Below are 23374 nucleotides of genomic sequence, written 5' to 3' on the forward strand. Positions count from 1 at the left end.
ATGCTGTCTGCGCCCCGCAGCGCGGGCAGCCGTGCACCCCAGGGGAGGCAGCTGGGGACTGCCACCCAGCCCTGCCTGGCCCTCCTGCGGCACCGCACTCACACCATGGGGATGCTGGAGGGTCCTGGGACCACCAAGCTGGCTGGCGGCTCTCGCACACCTCCACACTCGCTGCGGCTGCCCACAGGCAGGGAGGGAGCCTTTCTGGGTGCCAGCCCAGGCAAGGGACACAGACAATCCCTGGAGGCAACAGCTGAGCCAGCTCCTAAATGTTGTGATTTTAGCCAAATCTGAGTGATTTTTCCTGTGGGGCAGGGGGCAGGCATTGCCAAGCCCATGCCCTGCCGGCGCAGTGGGGCTGCGGTGTTGGGAGCGGGGCTGCACTGGGGACATGTCCCCCTGCGTGGTGCCTCTGGGGAAGGCTCTGCCATGGCACTGTCTGCCCTGTGCCCATTCCTGGGGTCTCCCTCACTATGGGGGCTGAGGATGGGGCTCTTCCACCACGGCACCAGGAGCCCCCTCTGTGCCACGGCTGCCGTGTGTGCCGGGAGTGCGGCCAGGGTCTGCAGGACCCTGCAGAGCACTTGGCCAGGACCCCTGCTCGCTGCCATGGGCTCGGGGACATCCCAGCAGCAGGGTCACCCCTCTCCCTCCAGACAGGGCAGCCCCCATGGGTGCTGCAGCGCCGCGGGCCCCGCTTCTGTGCCAGGAGCTGCCGTGCACCCACTGTGGGGGGAGCAGGGCTGGGGACAGGGGTGCTGTGGGGTCACATCAGGGCCCTTGGGGACCCAGCCCAGACCCCCCCCCCCTTGCTGGGCAGCCCCCTCACACTGGGCAGCCCCCAACCTGGCTGTGCACAGCCCTGGGTACCCGTTTCCCAGCTGCCCCGTGCCGGATGGTGTGAGGGGCCCGGCACCCCCCTTCCTTGCAAGGTTTGGGGTGCGGGGCTGTGTCTCCACCCCCAGCGAAGCCGCCTGCGCCGGGCCCACACCTCACCGTGCCGTGCCGTGCCGCTCGGCCGGGTGTGCACGGGCAGTGCATTGTCCTCACCGGAGAGCGGCGGCGGCCAAGCGCGCCTCCTCGCTCTCGCCACCGCCAACCCGCACCGGTGCCGGTGCTGGTGCTGGGCCGGCGGCACGTGCCGGGATGCTGCCATACCGGCTGTGCCTCCCCAGGGCCTGCCGCGAGCGGCAGAGGACGTCTTTTGAATGAAAAGTCTCTTTTGATGCCGCTGGCCAGGCGCCGGCTGGGCATCCTGCAGTGGGGAACAAGGAGGCGGCTGTGCTGGAGGAGGAGGGAGTTTGGTTTCCACCTTGGGCAGCGCTCCTGCGGCCAGCCGCCGGCCGGCAGCGGGGAGAGGCGCCCGGCAGCTGTGGGCACACCGAAAGGTAAGGGGTCTCGGAGCAACCCCGGGGCTGGCTCCCTGCGGAGGGCCGTGGGGAGGGCTGTGGGGTGGGGACAGGCTGCGTCTGTCCCCCTTTCTGCTTCCCGCAGATGGGTGCCTGCAGCCACGGGGACCCCGCACGTGCCTGGCAGCACCGCAGCGGTGGCACAGGCATGGCCACACCAGGTCTGAGCCCACCGCGCTGGGTTTCATACCTCCACGCCCCACCGCTGCCTGGCTCAGCTGGGACCATGTGGGAGCCCCACCGGCAGTGCTGAGGGTCCTGGTGCATCCATGACCCGTCCCTGCTGTCCGTGGGCTCACCAGTTCCTCACCACCCACTCCGGGTGCTGCTCTGGCACCTGTGTTGGGGAGTTCCCCCCCAGCATCACCACGGTGCCGGGGGGTTCAGCCGAGGGGACCCGCCTGGCTGGGGTGCTCCCACCGAAGGGATCCCCTTCCCCAGCTCCCAGGGCTGGGAGGGTTGGGGCCTAATCCCGGCATCACCTTGCACCCGGCTCCCAGCCCAGCATGACACGGCGGCCTGTATCAGAGCAAGGAACCTAAAAGCGCTGGATTTGAGCTCAAAGCCAAGGCTGCAGCTCCTCTGGGCTCAGTGTGGTCCCTCCCAGGGCTGGTTGTCCCCTGCCATCAGCCCGCTGCAGGGACACCGTGTGTGACCAGCACAGGGTTTTCATCCCCAGGGTGTCCCTGGTCCTGCCCTGGGACCCTCCGGCCATGGGTGACACGGTGGGGTGGGCCCTGGGCATCCCCAGGGGCTCGTAGCCATGGGGGGACACGGTGACACGGGGAGGTGTCATGGGGAGGTGACACGCTGGTTACACGTGGGTGTCATGAGAGGGGCCCCAAGAGCGGGTTGGGGTGAGGTGGGGTGTCCCGGGGGGGGGTCCGGGGAGGGAACCCTGGGGTGACCCAGCGCTGTCCCGGCCGGCGAGCTGTGGCCGGTCCCTGTGCGGCGCGGTGCCGGTGCCCGTGGCACAGCGGGTGGTGCCGGTGCCGGCTCCCGCAGTGCGGGGCTGGGGTCGGTGCCAGGTGCTGCCGGTGCCGGGCGGGGCCCGCCCCGCGGGCTGCGGGCGGGGCCGGGGGTGCCGGTACCGGCGCCGGTGGTGCCGGTGGCGATGGTAGTGGTGGTGCCGGGGGTGCCGGTGCCGGGCGGGGCCCCCGCGGGCTGCGGGCGGTGCCGGCCCCGCCGCCGTATAAAGGGGCTGCGCGGGCCCGGCCGGGCGCACAGCGGCGGCACCGGCACCACCACGGTGAGTCCCGGTCGCGGCCCCACCGGCCGGGAGCGCGGAGCCGGCACCGGGGGCTGCGGGGCCCGGGGGAGGTTTGGGGAGGGAGCGGGGGCTGCCCCGAGGGGCGCTGCCGGTGGTGCGGGGGGTTCCCCGGGGCTGGCTCTGCCCCCTGCCTGCACCCCCTGCCTGCACCCCCTCACGTGTTCATGCGCGCCCCCCCCCCCCCGCTCACCTGCCTGCTCCCCCTCACCTGGCCGTGCGCCCCTCCCTGCCCGCACCCCCAGCCCCACGGCCGTGCCCCACTGTGCAGCTCTGCAGTCCCCGCCGCTACCGGGCGGGAGCGGGTGCCCGCGCTGCCTGCACTGCCCGTGCTGCCTGCACTGCCTGCCCGTGCTGCCTGCACCGCCTGCTCGGGTCCCCATCCGCAGCGGGGTGGGGGTCCTGCCGCGGGTGGTCGGGGGCTCTGAGTGGCCTTTCCCCTGGGGACACCCTGTGGGTGTCCCTGACGTCCCCGTGCCCTTCCCTGTCCTCCAGCCCGGCCGTTGCCCCGGAGCAGCCGCATCCCTGCTCGGCTGGACGGAGCTGGGCTGTGGGTGCAGGTACCACGCACTGTGGGATGCTCGGGACCCCTATACCCCACCCGGCCCCGTGGAGGCACTGGGAAGGTCTCACCCCCAAACCGGTGACCGTCAAGGAACGGGGTGGCCGTGGGGTGGCAGAGAAGCAGGGTCCCCCTGCTTTCCCCTTCTGGGTCCTGCCATGTGCCACCGCCTTCGCCCTGCCCTGACACTGCCCGGTGTCCCCCCAGATGCCAGTGAGCCTCTCCACGGCCCTGCGCGTCATCGGGACCAGCCTCTTCGCCTTGGCGGTGCTGGGGGGCATCCTCGCCGCCTACGTCACCGGGTACCAGTTCATCCACACGGAGAAGCACTACCTCTCCTTCGGGCTCTACGGGGCCATCCTGGGGCTGCACCTCTTCATCCAGAGCCTCTTTGCCTTCCTGGAGCACCGGCGCATGCGGGGCGAGGGGCGGCCGGTGCGGCTGGGGCGCTCGGTAGCCCTCTGCATCGCCGCCTACCAGGAGGATCCCGACTACCTGAAGAAGTGCCTGCGCTCCGTCAAGCGCATTGCCTTCCCCGACCTCAAAGTGGTGATGGTGGTGGACGGGAACGGCCCCGACGACACCTACATGCTGGACATCTTCCACGACGTGATGGGCTCTGAGGGCTCAGGCAGCTATGTCTGGAGGAGCAACTTCCACGCACGAGGCGAGGGAGAGACGGAGGCTGGGCTGCGGGAAGGGCTGGCCCGTGTCCAGGCGCTGGTGCGCGGCAACACCTACTCCTGCATCCTCCAGAAGTGGGGCGGGAAGCGGGAGGTGATGTACACGGCCTTCCGGGCGCTTGGAGACTCCGTGGACTACATCCAGGTGGGTGCACGGGCCGGGCGGGTGGGAGGGATGTGGGCAGCAGCCTGCCCACACAGTGGGGCAGAGGGGCTGTGGGAAGAGCGGGAGCAGCTGGGGAGCCCATGGCAGCACCCAGCTGCCTGGCTCTGGGTCCAGCCCCATATGCTGGCTGCAAGCCACCGGCACCCGGGGTTGGGGGCGAGTTGGCACCAGAGCAGCTCAAGGGGCTGAGCGCTGCCCGCACCACTACCCACCAGGGTTTTGCATCACCTCCTCACCACATCCCCTGCAGCACGGGCAGGACGTGCCCCAGGCTGGTGTCACCCTGTGGGACACTATGTCGTGGTGCAGAGCGGTGGCCACAGCAGGTCCCACCGTGGTGCCAGTGGCCGGGGCACATGGCAGGGCTGGGTGGCCCAGGGCAGCGGTAGCTGGGCACCGTGGGGCGCTCCGCGCCCTGCTGCTGCCTGCCGGTCTCCAGAGCTCTGCCTCATCTCGCCGGCCGCGGCTCGGGCTTGCCCGGCTGCGGGCTGGGCCGTCTGCCGGGCGCGCGTGGGCGGCGGGAGCGGGGCTCGACATTCCCTCTGCCCCCAGGTGTGTGACTCAGACACGGTGCTGGACCCCGCCTGCACTGCCGAGATGCTCCGCATCCTGGAGGCTGACCCCCGCGTCGGCGGCGTCGGCGGCGACGTCCAGGTACCCTGGATGCGAGGGAGGGCACGCCGGGGCGACAAGGGTGCCGGGGCAGGGGGGACTGCAGTGGCGCTGGGGCTCACGTCCGTCCCCTCCCCAGATCCTGAACAAGTACGACTCGTGGATCTCCTTCCTGAGCAGCGTGCGGTACTGGATGGCCTTCAACGTGGAGCGCGCCTGCCAGTCCTACTTCGGCTGCGTGCAGTGCATCAGCGGGCCCCTGGGCATGTACCGCAACGCCCTGCTGCAGCAGTTCCTCGAGGACTGGTACCACCAGACCTTCCTGGGCAGCAAGTGCAGCTTCGGGGACGACCGGCACCTCACCAACCGCGTGCTCAGCCTGGGCTACCAGACCAAGTACACGGCTCGCTCCAAGTGCCTGACGGAGACGCCCACCCGCTACCTGCGCTGGCTCAACCAGCAAACCCGCTGGAGCAAATCCTACTTCCGCGAGTGGCTCTACAATGCCCTGTGGTTCCACAAGCACCACCTCTGGATGACCTACGAGTCCGTGGTGACCGGCTTCTTCCCCTTCTTCCTCATCGCGACCGTCATCCAGCTCTTCTACCGTGGCCGCATCTGGAACATCCTCCTCTTCCTGCTGACGGTGCAGCTGGTGGGGATCATCAAGGCCACCTACGCCTGCTTCCTGCGCGGCAACGCCGAGATGATCTTCATGTCCCTCTACGCCCTCCTCTACATGTCCAGCCTGCTGCCCGCCAAGATGTTCGCCATCGCCACCATCAACAAGTCCGGCTGGGGCACCTCGGGGCGCCGGACCATCGTGGTTAACTTCGTGGGGCTGCTGCCGGTGTCGGTGTGGGTGGCGGTGCTGCTAGGCGGGCTGGCCTACACCGCCTACAGCCAGGACCTCTTCAGCGAGACCGAGGTGGCCTTCCTTATCTCGGGTGCCATCCTCTACGCCTGCTACTGGGTGGCCCTCCTCACCCTCTACCTGGCCATCGTTGCCCGGCGCTGCGGCAAGCGGCAGGAGCAGTGCGGGCTGGCCTTTGCCGAGGTCTGACAGCGGAAAATGCTGGGGTGGCCCCGTGTGCCGGGGACGGCGCGACTGCAACTGGTCCCCTCCTTGCCCACCATCAACCCCGGCGCGGCTGGCACCGAGCTGTCGGGTGCTGGGCAGCGCTGAGCGCGCCCACCACGACATTTCTGATCAAGTCTTGCTTTTTTGTTGTTGTTTTGGGTTTTTTTCCTTATTATATTCATTTTTCTGTACAAAGCTTGCAGGGAGAGGCCAAGCTGGGGCTGCCCGTGACCGGGCTGGCACAGCCTCAGTGCTGCAGGGGGTGATGGCAGCATCATCCCCAAGCTGGTGCTGTGCGGAGCATCCCCATGTGCTCTGCGGAGTGCTGCTGGCCGGGCTCCCCCCACCCCACTGCCACGGTGGGGCCCTCCACCCTTTGGTGCTTTCCATGGGGACCTCGTGGTCCCCCTCCCACGGTGCTATGGCAGAACGGCCCCAGGCGGCACCGTCTCCCCCGGCACCACTGGCTGGTGCTGCCTGCCTCTGCCCCACGGCTGATGTATGTGCAGGCACGTACCTGAGGGGAGCCCCCGGGGCTCCCTTCAGCCCTTTTTGGGGGGACCGGCTGTCCCGGGGGGGGCAGCGCCTCCCTTCAGCTTCGCCAAAGAGCCAAGGGGGGGGACCCCAGTGCACAGAAGTAGGGGGAAATGGGGCTGCGGCCCCGTTGTACCAACCCCACTACCTTCCCGGCGTCTGTCCAGACAGCGGGGAGATGCTGGGTTTTGGGCTCAGGCATGCAGAGGAGGGCAGGAAGAGCCAGTTCCCAGCCTCCCCCCTCCCCAGGGAGCCCCCCTGGCTGTCTCCCCTCGGCCCTCTTTTTTTCAGGGCTTAAAAACCTTTCTACAATCAAGCATTTAGATGGTTTTGTTTAATTTAATACAAGGTTTTTTAGAAGACTTTTGTAGCTCTTTGGTATTCATACTTATTGCTAATTGTTTGTAAATCTATTTATTTTTTAACCTGCGGGTTTTTTTTGTATTTTGAAAAAGTCTGTTTTTATATCCTGACTGGTTTGTCAAAATAAAGACTTGCACAGAGAAAGGGCAGTGTGTGGGGATGGGGTGGGACAGCCCTGACGGGGCTCAGAGGTGGTCCCTGCACAGCAGGACCCTTCTCACCCAGGATGGCAGCCGCTTTTGTGCCCCAGAGCACGGCAGCTCTCAGATATGGAGTAATTACAGGGTGGGCAAGTGACCCAGGGGGCTCTGGGTGCCCGGATCCAGGGCCTGGCACCCTGTGCCAGTCCTGAGCCCTCTGGCCAGGGCAGGGACAAGGCTGGGGCTGGCCCTGGATCGCCCCAAGCCCTGGCAGCGGCAGAGTGGAGCCCGCAGCCACCCTGGCCGGAGTCCTCACACCTTCTTGGGCACGTTGGTGATGATGGGCTTGGGGCGGGTTTTGAAGAGGAGCTTGGTTTTGATGAGGGCGGTGACGGTGTAGTGGGCGTGTGGCCCCGCGGTGCCCGGCTCGCCAGCTCCCTGCTTCACCAGCACGGCAAAGGGCTTCTCCAGCTGCACCACCTTCCCGTAGAGGATGTGGTGGCCCACGACGAGGACGGGGACGCCCTGGGGAGAGCGGCGAGTGAGGGCGGGCAGAGCCGGGGTTGTGCCGGGGGACGCGGGGCACACCGCCTCACCTCGCGGGTGTAGTGCAGGTCCCCCAGGAGGCTCCCCGCCAGCCCCCCGCTCTGCCGGGGCTCCACCTCGCCCTGCAGCTCCACCAGCACCCACCGGGCCAGGCCGTCACTGCCGCCGCCGCCGCCGCTGCGGGTGAGAGGGGCAGCGTCACCCACCGGCCCCGGCCCTGCCCGGGGCTTGGCGGCCCGCCGCGGCCTCACCTGGAGATGACGATCTGCACCATGATCGGGGCCCTGCAAAGCACCGGGAGAGACGCGGTGAGCAGCGGGGCGGGCCCTGCGGCGGCGGGAGCACCGACACGGGGACCTCCCGGTACGCCCATACGCGCCCCGGGCCCCAGAGACCCCCCCCCAGCCCCCCCTGGGCCGCCGGTGCGCGGGGCGCTGGTGCCCTCCAGTGGCTCCGGTGGTGCGGCGCCGGGCCGGGCCGGGCCGGGCCGGGCCGGGCCCCTCCCGCCTCCCAGCCCCGGGGAGCCGCCCCCCTCAAGCTCCCGCCCCGCTCGCCCCGCTCCCCCCGCACCGACCCCGCACCCTGGCCAGGCCGGAGCCGCCGCCGCCCGAATCTCCCGCCGCGCCGCGCTTCTACTTCCACTTCCGGTCGTGGCGGCGGGGAGGGGGGGCCGCTTCCGGTTCCGGGTGCGCCGCGCGCACGTGGGGCCTGCGCGGGGCGGAGCGGCGCCGGTGCCGGTGGCGGGATGGGGGAGTTCGAGGTGCACCGGGTGCGTTTCTTCGGCCTGGTGCCGGCGGGCGTGCGCTGCCTGGCCTACCAGCCCCGCGGCGGCCGCCTGGCCCTGGCCCGCACCGACGGCGCCGTCGAGGTTTACAACTTCGCCGCCAACTACTTCCAGGAGAAGGTGAGGGGGCCGCACCGGGCAGTACCGGGCTATACCGGGTCCTACCGGGCCGTGCCGAATCTTACCGGGCCGGGTCCTACCGCATCGTACCGAGCTTTACCGGAGGACCCTACTGGGTCGGGCCGTACCGGGTCTACTGAGCCGGGTCCTACCGGATCCTACGGGGCCATACCGGGTCCTACCGAGTCATACCAGATGCTACCGTGCCGTGCGGCGGGTGACGGGCCTCCCTCCCCAGGCGATCCCCGGGCACGAAGCCCGGTCGGTGGAGGCGCTGTGCTGGGCGGCGGGAGAGCGGCTCTTCGGCGCCGGCCTCGGCGGGGACATCACCGAGTATGACCTGGCCCGGCTGTGCGTGGCCCGTTCCGTGGACGGCTGCGGGGGGCCCATCTGGAGCATGGCGGTTAACGGCAGCGGCACGCAGCTGGCGGTGAGTGCCACCGGCACCGGGATGGCTCTCCCTGCCCCGGAGCGGGGGCGGTGGAGGGAGAGGGTCTGCCCATCCCGCTGGGGTTGACCCCAACCCTCCCGCAGATCGGCTGCGAGGACGGCTCCGTTAAGCTCTTCCAAGTTGTTCCCGGGGGGATCCAGTTCGAGCGGAACCTGGACAGGCGGAAAGGTGAGTCTGGGAGGGCTCGGTGTTTTGGCAGTGTTGTCCCTCTGTCTGTCCCGGCTGCCCCAGTCCTGGTGACCAAGGGGCTCTGAGTTCACGGGGTCACGTCTGGAGCTTCCTTCCCCACAGGCCGCATTCTGTGCCTCTCCTGGCATCCGTCAGGCACTCACATCGCAGCCGGCTCCATCGATGCCGTCCGGGTGATCGATGTCTGCTCAGGTAACTCCTGCCCCAGGAGACGAGCCTGTCCTGCCCCTCTCCCCTGCCCTGGGGACCGCCAGCACCGCCCCACCCTGTGCTTTGGGGGCATCCCTCTGCCACCCCCAACCATCCTTCCCCCCTCTCAGGCCAAACCATCCAGAGGATCATGGTGAACTACCACGTGCAGAAGGTGAAGCGCGAGTGCATCGTGTGGAGCATTGGCTTCCTCTCGAGCGGCACCGTCGTCACCTCGGATTCCTTTGGGAGGGTGCAGTTCTGGGACTGGGAGCGAGGGACGCTGCTGGAGTCCCACACCGTCAGCACCTCGTCTGTCCTCTCACTGGCTGTGTCAGAGGTAGGCGAGTTCCCCCAAGGCAGCCGGGGCCCATTGGGGCTCCTGACCATGGGGCCGGAGGCACTCGGGCAGGAGCTGCCTGGATCGGTGTTCGGGCTGGGAGTGAGGCTGCCAGTCCCTGCCTGCCTCTGGTGCTGCCCTCTCCTTCCCAGTCTGCTCCCACAAGTCCCGTCCCTGTTTCTCTCACCAGGAGGAGGACAGTATCGTTGTGGGCACCTCTACCGGGGCCACCTATCAATTTCAGTTGCTGCCGGTGAAGATGGGCAGCCTGGAGAAGCGCTGGGTGCGGACGAAGCCCTTCCAGCATCACACCCACGATGTACGAGCTGTGGCACACAGCTCGACGGCTCTCATCTCCGGAGGTATGGCTGGGCACCTTCACAAAGAGGGCTTGGGTCTTGTCCCCACCCCTGGTACAGGTTTGGCTGACCTCTGCTTGGCTTCCAGGCCTGGACGCCCAGCTGGTGATCCGCCCACTGATGGAGAAGATGCAGAAGAAGGGCTATGATGCAGCGCTCCGCAAATTCACCTTCCCCCACGTGAGTGCCACTCACAGCAGGGCTGGCCCTCCCTGCCTCACCGGGTCCCCTCCCCAGCCCTGGCACCTCTGAAAGCTCCTGCTATGGAGCGAGTGAGGGGGTAGAAGTTGGCAAGCTCGTCTTGCTGGTCCTGCTGGGTCTCCATCTCTGGGCTCCCATCCCGTGGGACCCAGTCCTTCCTCTTCCCCCGCCCCGGCGTTTCTGCCACCCCAGGGCATTTCGGCTTTGGCTCAGCCCTGTCTGCCAGGCTGCGGGTTCGCATCAGTCTGCCCGTTTCTGCACGCAGCGACGCCTCGTCTCCTGCGCCAGGAAAGCCCGGCTGCTCCTCTTCCAGTTCTCCCAGCACCTGGAGCTCTGGAGGCTTGGCTCCACCGACGAGACTGGTGAGTTGCAAGGCCCGGCGCTCCAGTGCAAGCCCTGCACTGCCTGCAGGATTTTGGGCATGACCTGTCCTGCCAATTGGGCAGTGGAGGGGTGGTTTAGCCTGGGCCCCGTCCTCCCCACAGCCCTGCACCGGCATGGTGGCCACGGGCAGGGCTGCGTTTCCCAGAGCAGTGTGTGCCTGGGCACGGGCTGCACAGGTGGCGTGAGGCTGTGCTCATGCTTCCAGTGGAGCTGGGCCAGGCCCTGGGGAGCTCAGCCTTGGGGGAGGTTGGGGAAGGGTCTAGGGTCTCCCTTGGGTACCGCTCCCCTGCTTGACAGGGCTCATGTAGTTTTCCCACCATCACTGATGTGTCCTGTGGTTTGTTTTTATCCCAGGAAAGGACGGCGAGGTCCTTCCCTTGCGCCGCATGCCTGAGCACCTCGTGCAGATCAAGAGCAAGGTAAGGCCGAGCCGGGGCCACGGTCTGCCCCCGTGCCTGCCCCACTGCGGGAGGGGGCTTGGCAGTCTCTGCTCTCCCTCTGACAGCTGGCTGTGTGTGCCAGGCTGCCGGGGGATCTGGCGGGCCCCGCTCAGCCCCTCTGCTTTCCCAGGGTCCAGAGCACATCTACTGCAGCTGCATCTCACCCTGCGGCAGCTGGGTCGCCTACTCCACAGCCTCCCGCTTCCACCTCTACCGAGTGCAATACGAGGGTGACGGCGTCAGTATCAAGAAGGTGAGGAGGGTGATGGGCTGCCCCGCTGCTGGGGAGGGCCGGTGGGTGGCCAGGGGTCTGGCACAGCCCAATGTCGCTCACGGGGAGCAAGGGCGGCAGTGGTAGATGACTGCCAGCGCTGATTTCTCCCCGCTTCAAGGTCCCCGAAGTGCCCAAGCTGCTGCTCCCATCCTACCAGCTCCAGTTCTCCTCTGACTCCAGCAGCCTCTTCGTCGCCTCTGCACGAGGCTCCGTCCACATCCTCCAGCTGCTGGAGCCAGGGGGCTGCAAACACCTGCGCACGCTTCAGCCGCCCTCAGGTTCGGGCTGGTGGGGAGGCGGGGGGTGCTGGGGTGTCCCTGGGCTCTGAGTCTCGTCCCTGCTGCGGGCACAGAGGGGTGTGCAGGGCCGAGCGCGTCCCCTCTCTGCTGCGCTGGGGCGTGTGAGTCCTTCCCCTGCGACAGCCTCTGCCCTGTGTTTGTGCCGCCCTCGTGGCCTGGCAGGGGCAGGGGAGTGGGGTGCCCAGATTGCCAAGGGGGGTGCCAAGAGCATGTGTAGAGAACAGATCTGATGGGGAGCGGCTGAGGGAGCTGGGGGGGTTTAGCCTGGAGAAGAGGGGGCTGAGGGGAGCCCTTCTCGCTCTCTGCAGCTGCCTGAGAGGGGCTGGAGTGAGGGGGGGGTCGGTCTCATCTCCCAAGTCACCAGTGACAGGACGAGAGGAAACGGCCTCAAGCTGCATCAGGGGAGGTTTAGATTGTATATTAGGGAAAACTTCTTCACTTGCAAGAGTGGTCAGGCCCTGGCACAGTCTGTCCAGAGAGGTGGGGGAGTCGCCATCCCTGGAGGCATTCAGAAACATGTAGCTGTGGCACTTCAGGACATGGTTTAGGAGGTCTGGGGGTGTTGGGTTGGTGGTTGGACTTGAAGATCCTAGAGGTCTTTTCCAACCTTAACTATTCTATGATTCTGTGTGTGTCTGGACATCTCCTGGGGTTGGGTCTGGGGCTCTTTGTGCCTTTGCAAGCCCAAGCACCCGTTACAGCTGGTGAGGGTGTTCCCACAGGGTCCCCCGAGGCTGTTTACCTGCTGGCGTCGAGCGCAGATGGGCAGTGGCTGGCTGCAGTCGGAGGGGACTGGGCAATCCACATCTACAACCTGAAATGCTTCAAGGTAGGGCCAGGTGCTGGAGGGCGCTGCAGGAAGGACCCCTGCTGCCCTTCTGTCTTGGGGGACTGGGTGAGGGTGGGCTCAGCGTGTGGGACGCCTCCCCAGAAGGGATCCCCACGACCCTAGAGCAGGGCTGGAGGTGGGTGTGTGGGAAGTGGCCCCGGTTGCTCACGTCAGCGTTCCGCCCTCCTGCCTTGCAGCACCACTGCACAGTGCCCATGTACAGCTGCGCGGTGACGGCCCTCGCCATCCACCCCCTCACCAACAACCTTGTTATCGCCTACTCGGACCAGCAGGTAGGAGCTCTCCCAGCCACAGCCCTCGTGGCCCTGGCCCCTTCCCCGCAGCTCTCCCCCTGCCTTCGGGGCTTTCTGGCTGCACTCCTCTGCAGGAGAGCCGCGGCTCCGGGCAGGCGCAGGGACCCAGCTGGCCTTCGCTGCCTGCTGTCCCTGGCAGGAGCCTGTCCCCAACGCAGCGCTCGCAGCCTGGCTGGAGTGCAGGGCGCCCGTGTGATGGCGTGGGGACGATGCCAGGGAGGACCAGACCTTGTGAGCCATCCTGTTTCCCCTCTCCTGCCTTTCCAGCTGTTCGAGTTCAGCATCCCCAAGAAGGAGTATACGGCCTGGAGCCGCATGGTGCAGAACTGCGGGCTGCACAAGGTCTGGCTGGAGAGGGACTCGCCCATCACCCATATCACCTTCAATCCCAAGAAGCCCTCGCACATCCTTCTCCATGACATCTACATGTTCTGCGTCCTCGACAAGTCCCTGGTGAGCCCGTGTGCCCGGTCGGGAGGGCTGGGTTTGTACCCAGGGCATCTCCCCTGCCCGGCCTAGATGGCCCTGTCCCAGCTAGGAGCGGAGGGGGGCTGCGCAGTGCTGAGGCGGCAGTGGTCCAGGCAGCGCTGACATGTGCCATGCACTCTCCTCGCAGCCCTTGCCAGACAACAGTGCCCTCCTGATGAACCAGAGCACCCTGAAGCAGCTCCCGGAGACCGCCAGGCAGCGGCAGCTCCACGCCTTCAAGATCTGCAAGAAGTTCCAGGTGAGTGAGGTTGTTGCTGGACATGTGCTGGGTCGAGGAGGGGTGCTGGCGGGGTGCCCTGCACCCGTGGTGCCTGTGGCCTCACCAGCTCTTGTGCCCAGTCGCTCCCAGTGCTGTACCAGTGCCAGACACCCAAGCAGCGGAGCAGAACTCTGTCTCGGTCCCCATCACAGTGCAGCCACTTGCTGCGATTTCATGGGCTCCGATTGCCCGGCAGCTCCTGCAGCACGCAGCCCCATGCAGTGTCCCCGGTTACGGCGAAGCTGGAGCCGGCTGCAGGGCAGCTCTGCATGGCCGAGGCTGGCAGGCTGAGGCTGGCAAGCTGAGGCAGAGCAGGGCTGGCACCTTGCTCTCACCTCCTCCCCCCTCCCTGCCCCGCAGCCCCTGCTCTTCGCAGATCTGCTGGACGAGAACTGCCTCGTGATGGTGGAGCGGCCCATCATCGACATCAAGACCCAGCTGCCGCTACCCATCCAACAGAAGAAATTTGGCACCTGAGAGCAGAACACGCTGCTCCAGCCGCAGAAACTGTGTGTGTTGCTGTCCTAGGGTGCTGTAGGAATAAACCCCGCTGTTCCGTACAGCTGCGGGCTCGGGCTTTGTCCTTGCCCTGTGGGGCTCCCTGGTGTCTCAGCAGCAGGTCAGGCTGGCGCTGGCCTAAGCCCACGAGGATGCGGCCACCTTCTAAGGCTCCCCTGCCCATGCCAGCCCTTCTCCCAGGGCCGCAAGGACAAGGTGGCACCCTGGATCTCCTGCCTTCTCGCTGGCCTCTCTGCTGGGCAGCACTGGCTCCTGGTGTTCTCTCCCTGCACCAACTGGCAGCTGGGTGGGTTGGTGAGCTCCCATTCCCTACTGAGCCAGGCTCTGGAGGGACAGCCAGCCAGCAATCTCTGGTGCTCAGCACCCGTAGGCCGTGCACCTTCTCCAGCCCTTCCAGTAACACCAGTACCCAGTTTGGGCTGGTACCCTCCCTGGCAGGACCGGAGTTAGTCCTGCCGTCAGACCGGCAGGGCCTGGAGGGAGCAGGGTTTCAGGCCCGTCCTTGCACCCTCAAAGGACGTTCTCCACCCGAGGAAGGGCTAGGGGTCCCTTCGAAATAGGATAGGCGGGGGAGTGCGGGGCGGAGCTTTGCTAAGCCGGGTTTGAGCCGGAGTCGGGGAAATGGAGAGCGGGGCGGGAAGTACAGTGGGGCGGGGCTTCATCGCCCCTCCCTCCGGCGCGACCAATCGCAGCAGCAGCGAGGGTCTGCCTCAGCTACTGCGATTGGTCGCGCCGGAGGGAGGGGAGGGGCGTTTTAGCCCCGCCCCCCGCTGCGCAGAGCCTACCGCAGCGCGCCATGCGGGCGGGGGGTGTGTGGCAAGTAGGCCACGCCCCCTCCCCCGGACCCCGCCCCTTGTCCCGGTACGCGGCGGCGGCGGCGGCGGCGGCATGGCCGTGTGGACCCGCGCTTGCAAAACGGGGCTGTTGGAGCTGCTGCTGCGGGAACGTTGGGTGCGGGTGGCGGCGGAGCTGAGCGGCGAAGCGCTGAGCCTGACGGCGGAACCGGGAAGCGGCGAAACGGCGGTGCTTAACGGCGTCCTTAACGGCAACGCGGAGGCGGCGCCCGGTTGCGTGCGGAGGGTGCGGGTGGTGAAGGCGGAGGCGGGAGGGCTCGGTATCAGCATCAAGGGAGGTCGGGAGAACCGTATGCCCGTGCTCATCTCGCGTATCTTCCCGGGGCTGGCGGCGGAGCGGAGCGGGGCGCTCCGACTGGGCGACGCCATCCTCGCCGTTAACGGCGTCGATCTCCGGGATGCCACCCACGATCAAGCCGTCCAGGCGCTGAAGAGAGCCGGGAGGGAGGTCATCCTCGAAGGTACAGGCTAACCCCCCCCCACCCCTTATCCCCTCCCCACTACCGGCCCCCTGTGTTCCCTCCCCGGGTGCCTCCCCCGCCCCGTTACCGGCTCTCCCGACCCCCCTTTGCCGCTGTCACCGGGCTCCCGGACCCCACCTTGGGTCCCTTTTCCGGTTGCGGGACCCCGCTCCCCCCACCCCAGTCACGGTATGTGCCTCCCCCCAAAAAACCCCCGACTCCGGTGCTGCCTCCCGGTGTGTCCCCGCTTGGGACGGGGACCGGGGTGTCCCCTTCCCAGCCGGGCGCTCCTTGTTGTGGTGGGACGGGGACGGGCCACCTCTGCTGACTCTGTCCCCCCGGGACAGAGCTGGGGTCCCCTGGCTGCGGTGTGTCGCCCCCCGGGACGGGAGCCCCCTGAGTGGACGCTTTTGGCCCCTGTGTCCCTGGGGGGGTGGTGGTTTGGGCTCTGCCCGGGGGCTCCGTGTCCCCCGGGGGCTCCGTGTCCACGGTGCGGCTGGCTCGGGGCTGGCTCGGCCGAGCCACCGGCTCCTGCCCGACCTGTTCCCGGCAGCCCGACAAGCTCGGGCAGGACCCGCCTGGCCCGGCGGTGTGCGGCACGGGGCTCGTGCCGTGGGGCACCGCGCCCTGGGCAGCGGCGGGGACACGAGCCCCCCGTGCCATGGGTCAGGGTGGTCTACGCAGGTCAGCGGTGCCACATGCGCTGTCCTGGTATCCTGGTGAAGCTGTTTGTCCGCCGGCGCGTGGGACCGCTCCGTAGATGCGGTGCCCAGCGGACACTGGGTTGGGTCACCAGTGGCCGGCTGGGCTGACGCCGTTGGTGGGCGCTTTCGGCACGCTGCCCCAGCAGGAGGGCGGGCGGGTGGGCTCCCTGGCACGGCTGCACCCGGCACACGGTGGCTCTGTGTGACTTGGCTGCTGGGGCCGAGGTGAAGCCGCAGGGCTTGGCTCTTAAACACCCGACAGGTTGGTGTCCGCCATCGGAGGTAGCGAGAGGCCCTGTGGCTCCCCCATGCTGGCCTTGCCATCTCCCTGCCGCGTCCTTCCCCCGCTCCCGTCTCGCGCCACCCACCCGTTTGATCCTCTCCCCCAGGAGCTCCGGCCCCGTGGCCTGTTTGTCCCTCGCTTCCGCCACGGGCACGGGCGCCGCGGCAGCCCCCCCTTCCCTTCCCGCCGGAGCCAGCATCGGGGTGCTCCTCACTGCTGGGGGGCTGCGGGGCTGCCTGTGCGATGGTTGTGGCTGCCCCATGGCCTGGAGAGAACGTCGGGCACTGGCCGGTGGCTGCCAGCCCTGGAGAGGAGATGGGGAAGATCTCTGCTGCCCCGGCCTGCCTGTCCTCGCCAGCCCCTGGAGATGCGACTGCCCTGGCAGGCAGGGCTTGCGGGCAAGTGCCGGCACTTCGCCGGGGCCAGCGGTGGAGTGCGGGAGCACCAGCCCTGTGCCGGCACCCCGGTGAGGCTGGCGGCCCCTGCCCTGTGCGCTGGGTCTGGCTACAGGGACCCATGTTGGGCGCCTTCCTCCCGGGGTGCCGTGGGCGCACGGCACGCTCCGGCACGCTGGGGGAAGGGAGCCCTTCCGCTTCTTGGGGGAGCTGTGGGCAGAGCTGCCGGCCCCCGGACAGGCCTGGTAGCTGGCAAAGAGGAAGGCTGATTGCAAGAGGCGACCCATGTGCAAATGTGGGGAAACTGCTGCGGCGTTTCCCCTCTGGGTGCTGGTGGCAGGAGGGGGCTCCGGCCCCGAGGACAGGCTGATGCCGTCCAGGCAGTGTGGGGGGGGCTCGGCCTCGGCGAGGCTGGTGCTAACCCAGCGTTGCCTTGCAGCCGGAGCTGCCACCTCCCTGCGGCAGGTCGGGCGAGGGGTGCAGGCAGCAGCAGGGTTTCCTCTGCGGTGAACATGTAGGCGGGGCGGCGGTGGCTGTGCCGGGGTGGCTGTGCACCGGCTGCCGGCTCACCAGAAGCAGAAGAGATTGTTGCAGGTGCCGTTGCCCCGGTGCCAGTTTTGTGCCCACCGGCACAGGGGGCTCCATGCTCCTGCACGTGCCGTAGCTGCACCCCCCGAAAGCAGGGAGCTGGCTCTGCTGCTGTCCCCACCAGCGGCCACGGTGCCGGGCATCTGCTCGGTGCCAGGGGATGCTTCTCAGCAGTGCAGCAGCTGCTGGCTGGTCCCAGCCACCGCCGAGAGCCATCAGCGCAGCCGTGACCCCGCCAAGCCCACGCTTCTCCAGCATCGCCATGGCACAATGCTTGGGCTCCCACACCGCTGGCTCTGGGAGCTCTTGGTGAGCTTGGCCTTCGGGGAGGTGGTGGCTGTGCCCCGGTGGGGGTTGGCACCGGCACAGTGGGTTGGAGCCCTGCTGGGGGCTGGCTGGAGTACGCTGGGCTCCTGGCCAGGCCTAGACACAGGTGCCCACATCTGGCAAACAGCTGTTGAGCGGCCCCGCAGCGGGAGCTGCCGCCCATACCGCTGCCCCGCGGCGCCGCCCGCCGCTGCCGGGCTAGGCAGCGGGATTAGGGGTGCACGGGGACGGCAGTAATCCCGGGATCAGCGTGGCGGGAGGCTAATATTAACTCGTTTGCTGCCTGCAGCAAGGGCAAGCGCCTCGTGGCAGCACGTCCCCACGCCGCTGCGCTGCTCAGCTCAGCAAATCTGGCGGGAGGGCGGGGGGCTGGCCTTGCCCGCTCCCCAGCCCTGCCAGCATCTCCTGCCCACGCTGCAGGCAGGCGTCAGCGGGATTTGCAGCGGGCGAGCCCTGGGCCACGGCACGCGCCTGTCCATGGGACTGTGGGGTCCGGCAGCGGCACGACTGGGTGGGATCAGGACCTGGGCTCCGGCACCGCCATCGTTTCTCCTCCGGCAAAGCGCCGGCGGGCCGGGTGGCCTGGCTGCGGTGTGGCCTTGTGCCGGCTCCGTGGCCTCTTTCCCTCAGCAGCGGGGAGCTTTGCTTCCTGGCAGATTACAGTTTATTTGCTTTTTTTTTTGTTTGTTTTAACTCCCCGCTGCCCCGGGGCATGTGGATGTTGCTGTTCCCAGCCCGTTACTTGGGGACAGGCTGCGGGGGCTTGGTGCAGGCGGGTGGCTCTCCCGGCTCTCTCACGGCATGTGTGCCGGCCGGGGAGCCGCGTCCAGGGGGGAGCGCGGTGGGCGGGGGTCCAGCGCTGGCTGCAGGCACCACGTCCCAGGCTGCTGTCGGCGCTCGCTTGCAGCTTTCCTGCCTGGCCGAGCGTGCCGTCCCGCACGGCCTCCCCCCCGCTCTGGCAGGCGGCTCTGCTGACGCTCCCTGACATCTTGAAGGCGCTGGCTTTCCCCAAGCGTGGCGGCTGGCGTAGCCGCTGGCACCGGAGAGCCCACGGCAGCACCGCGGGCTGGATGAGCCAGGCTCCCCGTGCTCGCCCGTCTGGAGCTGGGGTGGGCTGCGGGGTGCTGGCGCCTCTCTGGGTCTCGGCTTTGGTTGGGCTTGGGTGGTGCTCAGGGAGGGACAGTCTGGGGGGAACAGGAGCCGCTGCCTCCTTCCTTCCTGCCTGGCCTGGAGAGGAGCGCGGAGCCGGGATGTCCTGGCTGCAAACCCTTCTCCTCCTCCTCCTTGTCCTGCTGGAGCAGAGGCAGGCTGCTGGCAGGCGTGAGCAGCAGCGCGGGGTCAGCCGCCGTCAGCGCCTGCGGCGCTGGAAACTTGGCCGGTGCCGTCCTCGCAGCGCGGCGGCCGGGCGGGTCAGGATGGGCTGCAGCCTGACCTCCTGCCCAGCCCCATTGTGCTGCGCCGCCTTCCCTTTCCTACGCCCGCGCCGGCTGCCGGTAACGGGGATGAGCCACCAGCGCCTGTCCTTTAGTTGGGACATCTCTGTGTCAGGGCAGGGTGGGACCCTCCGGGCTATGCCCCGGTCCCCAGGGCTCCTGGGGCTGCAGCACCCCCGGGTTGGGAAGGCAGGGTCCCCCCTTTCCTGCTGCCTGTCCTTTGCCTGCTGCCCGCAGCGCAATGCCGGGGGGCCAGTTCAGCTCCCCGGGGCATGGGCTGTGCTGGGGGAGGTCCCACAGCCCCCCAGAGCTGGGGGGGAGACCCTATGCCTGCTGGGGGGTGACACAAAGACACCCCCACGGTCAGCGTGTCCCTGGGGCACAGAGCTGCAGCGTGGGGGTGCAGGGTCCGGCCCTAACCTGTCCCCCCACTCCATCCCCAGTGAAGTTCATGCGGGAGGTGACCCCCTACATCAAGAAGCCCTCGCTGGTGTCGGACCTGCCGTGGGAGGGGGCTGCCCCGCAGTCACCCAGCCTGAGCGGCAGCGAGGACTCGGGCTCCCCGCAGCACCAGGGATCCCGCGACCGCAAGGTGATCCCCCTGAAGATGTGCTTCGCCGCCAGGAACCTCAGCATGCCTGACCTGGAGAACAGGTGAGATCAGGGGCTGCCTGTGAACGCCCCCCATACCCCGCGGGACAGGGCTGGGGGCTGCCCCTCACCATGGGCATGACCTGCTTCCCCTGCTGAGCCATGAAAGGAAAGTCCGTGGGGTTTGGCTGAAGCCAGGGCAGCGCCGTGCTCCCCCCGGCCCCCCCCCGTGGTGGCTGGCAGCCTCCCCTGCCTACGGAAAGGGGGGCCCTGCAAATCCCCCCCAGCTTTGCCTGCCAGCAGGGCTGCTGCCAGATCGTGCTGGCAGCTCCCCGGCACAGCCAGAGCCCCAAACCAGTGTGGCCAGTTTGCCAGGCTGGGCACGGGCAGGGGCACGCTCAGCCGGGCGCCGCCACTCCTGTCCCACCCAGTGCCGCGTCCCCTCGCAGGCTGATCGAGCTGCACTCGCCGGACAGCAGGAACACCCTGATCCTGCGCTGCAAGGACACAGCGACGGCGCACTCCTGGTTCACAGCCCTGCACGCCAACATCACCGCCCTGCTCCCCCAGGTCCTGGCCGAGCTCAACGCCATGCTGGGCACCGGCGGCGCCGCGGCCGGCGGCAGGGAGGTGAAGCACATCGCCTGGCTGGCCGAGCAGGTACGTGCCGCCGGGGCTGTGCCAGAGATGCTGCTATGGGGACAGGCCTGGCACTGTCCCCGGGGACGGCGGCGCTGACGGGGATGTGGTTGCGGCTGCTGGAGAGCCCTACCTGGGCGCTGGGCTTGGCTGCTCTCCTGTGCCCCAGCCGGCTGCACCCTGGTGAGGGCAGTGCTTCCCGTGCCCTCAGCCCTCTCTCCTGCTGGGATTTCCCAGCTGGAGATGCTCATCAGCTGCTCGCTCTTCCATGAATTCACTGCCCAAGAGCTGCAGCGTGCCTGGGCACTGCGGTGAGCTCAGCCCCAGCGGCAGGATCCTCTGGGGGCTGCTCCCAGCTCAGCTTTCCAGGGTGGCCGCCCTTGGCGGCGCCTTGCACAGCTTTCCGTGCACGCTGCTGAGAGCCCAGCAGTGCGGAGCTGCTGCCTTAGCGTCAGCCTGGACACGGGTGCAGGGATCAGGGGCCTGGGCAGCGGCAGGTGCCTGCCCCCCCACCCCCGGTGACCCTCACCGTCTCTTCCAGGCGCGCCTGGACGGAGGGCGGCAGCAGTGGCGTCCGGTCCTCATGGCGGTGACGGAGAAGGACCTGCTGCTGTACGACGGCATGCCCTGGACCAGGGACGCCTGGGCCTCCCCCTGCCACAGCTACCCGCTGGTGGCTACCAGGTGGGCTGGTGGGGCTGGATACATCCGCCTGCGCGCTCTGGGGACCGCTCCCCTCGGCCACATCCGCCTCGTCTGCTCACATCTTGGCTCTGCCTTCCCTCCGGAGCAGGGAGGGAGATGCCAGAACGCCGATGGGCATGGGGCGGCACCGTGCTGGCACTGCCATTGCGCCCCTGACCCCGCTCCACCTTTCCCCCCGCCCCAGGCTGGTCCACTCGGGCTCGGGCCGCCGCTCACCCGCCCTGGGCTCGGAGCTCACCTTCGCCACCCGGACGGGCTCTCGCCAGGGTGTGGAGATGCACGTCTTCCGCGTGGAGACCCACCGGGACCTCTCCTCCTGGACGCGTGTTCTCGTGCAGGGCTGCCACGCCGCCGCCGAGCTGATCAAGGAGGTGTCTGTGGGTGAGTGCTGGGGTGGGGGACACCCTCGGGGCTGCCCCATTCCCTCCTGGGGCTCTGGGGTGCAGCGGGACCTGGGCAGCCTGGTGGGGGCCCCCGCTCCGGGGGGTCTCGCGGGCAGCGGGGGCTGAGCCCTGCCCATGCCCGCAGGCTGCACGCTGGGCGGGCAGGAGGTGCAGCTCTCCATCCACTACGAGGGTGGCTTCACCATCTGCCGGGAGGAGCCGGGCGGCAGCGTCCTCTTCCGCTACCCCTACGAGAAGCTGAAGATGTCAGCGGACGACGGCATCAGGACCCTCTACCTGGACTTCGGGGGCCCTGAGGGGGAGCTGGTGAGGAGGGGGTTCTTCCTCCAGGGGTGGCTCCTGCTTCCCCTCATCCCTGCAGCATCACGGCTGCCTGGACTCGCTGGGTGCCACTGGTCGGGAGCCCCCTAGCCCATCTGCGAGACCCCTGGTGATCCCGTGGGGTTTGGCGTGCTGGCTGGGGGGCTGACACCACTCTCCATCTCCCTCCCAGGCGCTGGACCTGCACTCCTGCCCCAAGCCCATCGTCTTCATCCTGCACACCTTCCTCTCAGCCAAAGTCACCCGCATGGGGCTGCTGGCGTAGGCGGCCCCTGCCTGCCTCCCACCATCACAAACCAGCCGGGGAAAGTGGAGGGACCCCCCCACCCCTCTTGCCCCACCAGTGCCTTGCCGGGGCCGGGACTCGCTGCCCTGAGGGCCGCCGGGGATATGGCAGGGGGCTGCCCCGGGAGGAGGTGAGCCTCTCCTGCTCTACACCGGCAGTCCTGGCCCCCCTGGTGCTGGGGGTGGCCAGGGCACAGACACCAGCTTTAATCCCCCCGGGCCTGAAGCCATCGCTGATCTCACCGCCTGTGCCTTGGAGCGGGGCAAGCCCCCCCCCAAAGCTTGGGGGACCCCTGGTGCTCCCTCCACCCACGTCTGGGGAGCCAGCACCCTCCCTGCCTTGGGGCTCCCCCGAGGGGGGTGACATTGTCCCTGCATCGGATGGGGCTTGAGCCGCGAGACACCCCCCCATTGCTGCAGCGCAGGGTCCCCTTGCCCCATTAGGGTGGGACACACACACTTGTCTTACTGGGCCACGCACGGGTACAAAAGGGGCTGCCCCGAGCCCCGGGTGCTCGTTTGTCTCTGCGGCATGCCCTGGGGTGCAGGCAGGGGCTCAGCCCCCCACAGCCCCTGCTGCTGCCCGCAGGGCCGGGGCAGGGCGCAGCAGCGAGCCCCCAAACCTCCCAAAGCCAGAAAACAAACATTGAGTCTCTGCTGCCCTGGGCCAAGGGGCTGGGGTTGCCGGGGGAGCCCTCCGGGGCTGCTGCCCCCCGAGCTATGCTGCCCCATGGCTCCTCCCCAGCCCCTGCAGCCTGTGCCCCCTGCCCTGGAGCTGCTGTGCGGGTCTGGCCCCGCTGCCGGGGGGCTTGCAGGCCCCTGCGGGTTTGGGGCAGGACGCGGAGATTGATGCACTTTCGCTTTTTGTACTTTCCCTCCGTTTGGGAGGGGCAGCTCCTGCACCCCGGGGTGCTGGGGGGAGCCCCCACCCCGGGGCCTCCCCTCAGCCAAACTCCTCTGCACATTTTTCTGCTTCCCATGGGGTTGCGCTAGCCGGGGGCCATGGGGTGTCGTGGGGGGCTGGTGGGTGCTGTGGGGCGCCGGACCCCCAGCCCCGGGCTGTGGCTCGCACACAAGCACTACAGGGCCCCGGCCCCGGGCGCCGCACGCCCCTTCTATTTTTGTATTCTTTGTAAATCGCTATTTATATCAGATTGCCTTTTCTGGGGTCTCTGAGTCTCGCTCTGGGGGCGCCTGGGGTGGGGGCGGGGAGGGCTGGGGGTGTCATGGTGTGCAGGTGCCCCTGGGAGGGCAGGTCATTCCCAGTACCGCGTGGGCAGGGGAATGGCAGGTCTGGGCTGCCCAGTATGCAACTGGTACGCACTGGGCAGAACCTGGCACAGGGGTGGGGGGCACTGGGTGGGTCTTTTGTGGCAGGAGCAATGGGGCCAGCTCGGCTCGGGGGGGACACAAACACCCGCAGGTAGTTGGGGGGGTGCACGGCCAGGATGGGGGTCAGTGGCAGGCGGCCCACTCCCCTCAGGTGTCACCCAGTGGGTGACGCTGGTCCCAGTCCCCTCTGGCAGCGAGCTGGAGCGGGGCTGGGTCACCCGAGGGGCTGCTGCCCGCCTGGGGGACCCC

The 23374-nt window shown here is 68.3% G+C and overlaps 3 protein-coding genes and 1 long non-coding RNA gene across 5 annotated transcripts; all 4 read left to right on the forward strand.

The window, feature by feature from the left end:
• The first annotated feature begins 3422 nt into the window (after positions 1 to 3422).
• Positions 3423 to 6239, forward strand: HAS3 (hyaluronan synthase 3). Its single transcript, XM_064458144.1, has 3 exons — positions 3423 to 4066; positions 4640 to 4741; positions 4839 to 6239. Exons 1-3 carry the CDS (start codon positions 3446 to 3448, stop codon positions 5760 to 5762), a joined length of 1647 nt encoding a protein of 548 aa, XP_064314214.1. The 5' UTR covers positions 3423 to 3445; the 3' UTR covers positions 5763 to 6239.
• A 1794-nt stretch (positions 6240 to 8033) lies between these two features.
• UTP4 (UTP4 small subunit processome component) lies at positions 8034 to 13844 on the forward strand. Its single transcript, XM_064459830.1, has 16 exons — positions 8034 to 8267; positions 8506 to 8697; positions 8802 to 8886; positions 9010 to 9099; positions 9228 to 9436; positions 9627 to 9798; positions 9884 to 9975; positions 10262 to 10358; positions 10735 to 10799; positions 10951 to 11073; positions 11213 to 11372; positions 12116 to 12222; positions 12420 to 12515; positions 12804 to 12989; positions 13153 to 13263; positions 13645 to 13844. The coding sequence occupies exons 1-16, from the start codon at positions 8109 to 8111 to the stop codon at positions 13759 to 13761; spliced, it is 2061 nt and encodes a 686-aa protein (XP_064315900.1). The 5' UTR covers positions 8034 to 8108; the 3' UTR covers positions 13762 to 13844.
• Positions 13845 to 14637: 793 nt separating this feature from the next.
• SNTB2 (syntrophin beta 2) lies at positions 14638 to 22956 on the forward strand. 2 transcript variants are annotated; one of them, XM_064459831.1, is made up of 7 exons: positions 14638 to 15118; positions 19292 to 19502; positions 19871 to 20099; positions 20620 to 20762; positions 20968 to 21164; positions 21312 to 21493; positions 21681 to 22956. In XM_064459831.1, the coding sequence occupies exons 1-7, from the start codon at positions 14692 to 14694 to the stop codon at positions 21771 to 21773; spliced, it is 1482 nt and encodes a 493-aa protein (XP_064315901.1). In that variant the 5' UTR covers positions 14638 to 14691; the 3' UTR covers positions 21774 to 22956. The 2 variants fall into 2 exon arrangements, with proteins under 2 accessions (XP_064315901.1, XP_064315902.1); XM_064459832.1 differs by having other exon boundaries at positions 14639 to 15118; positions 19889 to 20099.
• Positions 15137 to 18090, forward strand: LOC135314842 (uncharacterized). Its single transcript, XR_010374322.1, has 2 exons — positions 15137 to 17397; positions 17836 to 18090. It is a non-coding gene; the product is annotated as an uncharacterized LOC135314842 (long non-coding RNA).
• Positions 22957 to 23374: the final 418 nt, after the last annotated feature.

The sequence above is a fragment of the Phalacrocorax carbo genome, chromosome 8, assembly GCF_963921805.1.
Source record: "Phalacrocorax carbo chromosome 8, bPhaCar2.1, whole genome shotgun sequence".
Taxonomy (NCBI): domain Eukaryota; kingdom Metazoa; phylum Chordata; class Aves; order Suliformes; family Phalacrocoracidae; genus Phalacrocorax; species Phalacrocorax carbo.

Bases quoted from the DNA above. Each gene is read 5' to 3' on its own strand.
- HAS3 (XM_064458144.1), top strand. From the start codon at position 3,446: ATGCCAGTGAGCCTCTCCACGGCCCTGCGCGTCATCGGGACCAGCCTC. The intron at 4,067-4,639 runs GTGGGTGCACGG...CTCTGCCCCCAG, and splicing joins ACTCCGTGGACTACATCCAG to GTGTGTGACTCAGACACGGT. The intron at 4,742-4,838 runs GTACCCTGGATG...TCCCCTCCCCAG, and splicing joins GCGTCGGCGGCGACGTCCAG to ATCCTGAACAAGTACGACTC.
- UTP4 (XM_064459830.1), top strand. From the start codon at position 8,109: ATGGGGGAGTTCGAGGTGCACCGGGTGCGTTTCTTCGGCCTGGTGCCG. The intron at 8,887-9,009 runs GTGAGTCTGGGA...CCTTCCCCACAG, and splicing joins GAACCTGGACAGGCGGAAAG to GCCGCATTCTGTGCCTCTCC. The intron at 10,359-10,734 runs GTGAGTTGCAAG...TTTTTATCCCAG, and splicing joins TGGCTCCACCGACGAGACTG to GAAAGGACGGCGAGGTCCTT.
- SNTB2 (XM_064459831.1), top strand. From the start codon at position 14,692: ATGGCCGTGTGGACCCGCGCTTGCAAAACGGGGCTGTTGGAGCTGCTG. The intron at 19,503-19,870 runs GTGAGATCAGGG...TGTCCCACCCAG, and splicing joins ATGCCTGACCTGGAGAACAG to TGCCGCGTCCCCTCGCAGGC. The intron at 20,763-20,967 runs GTGGGCTGGTGG...CCCCCGCCCCAG, and splicing joins TACCCGCTGGTGGCTACCAG to GCTGGTCCACTCGGGCTCGG.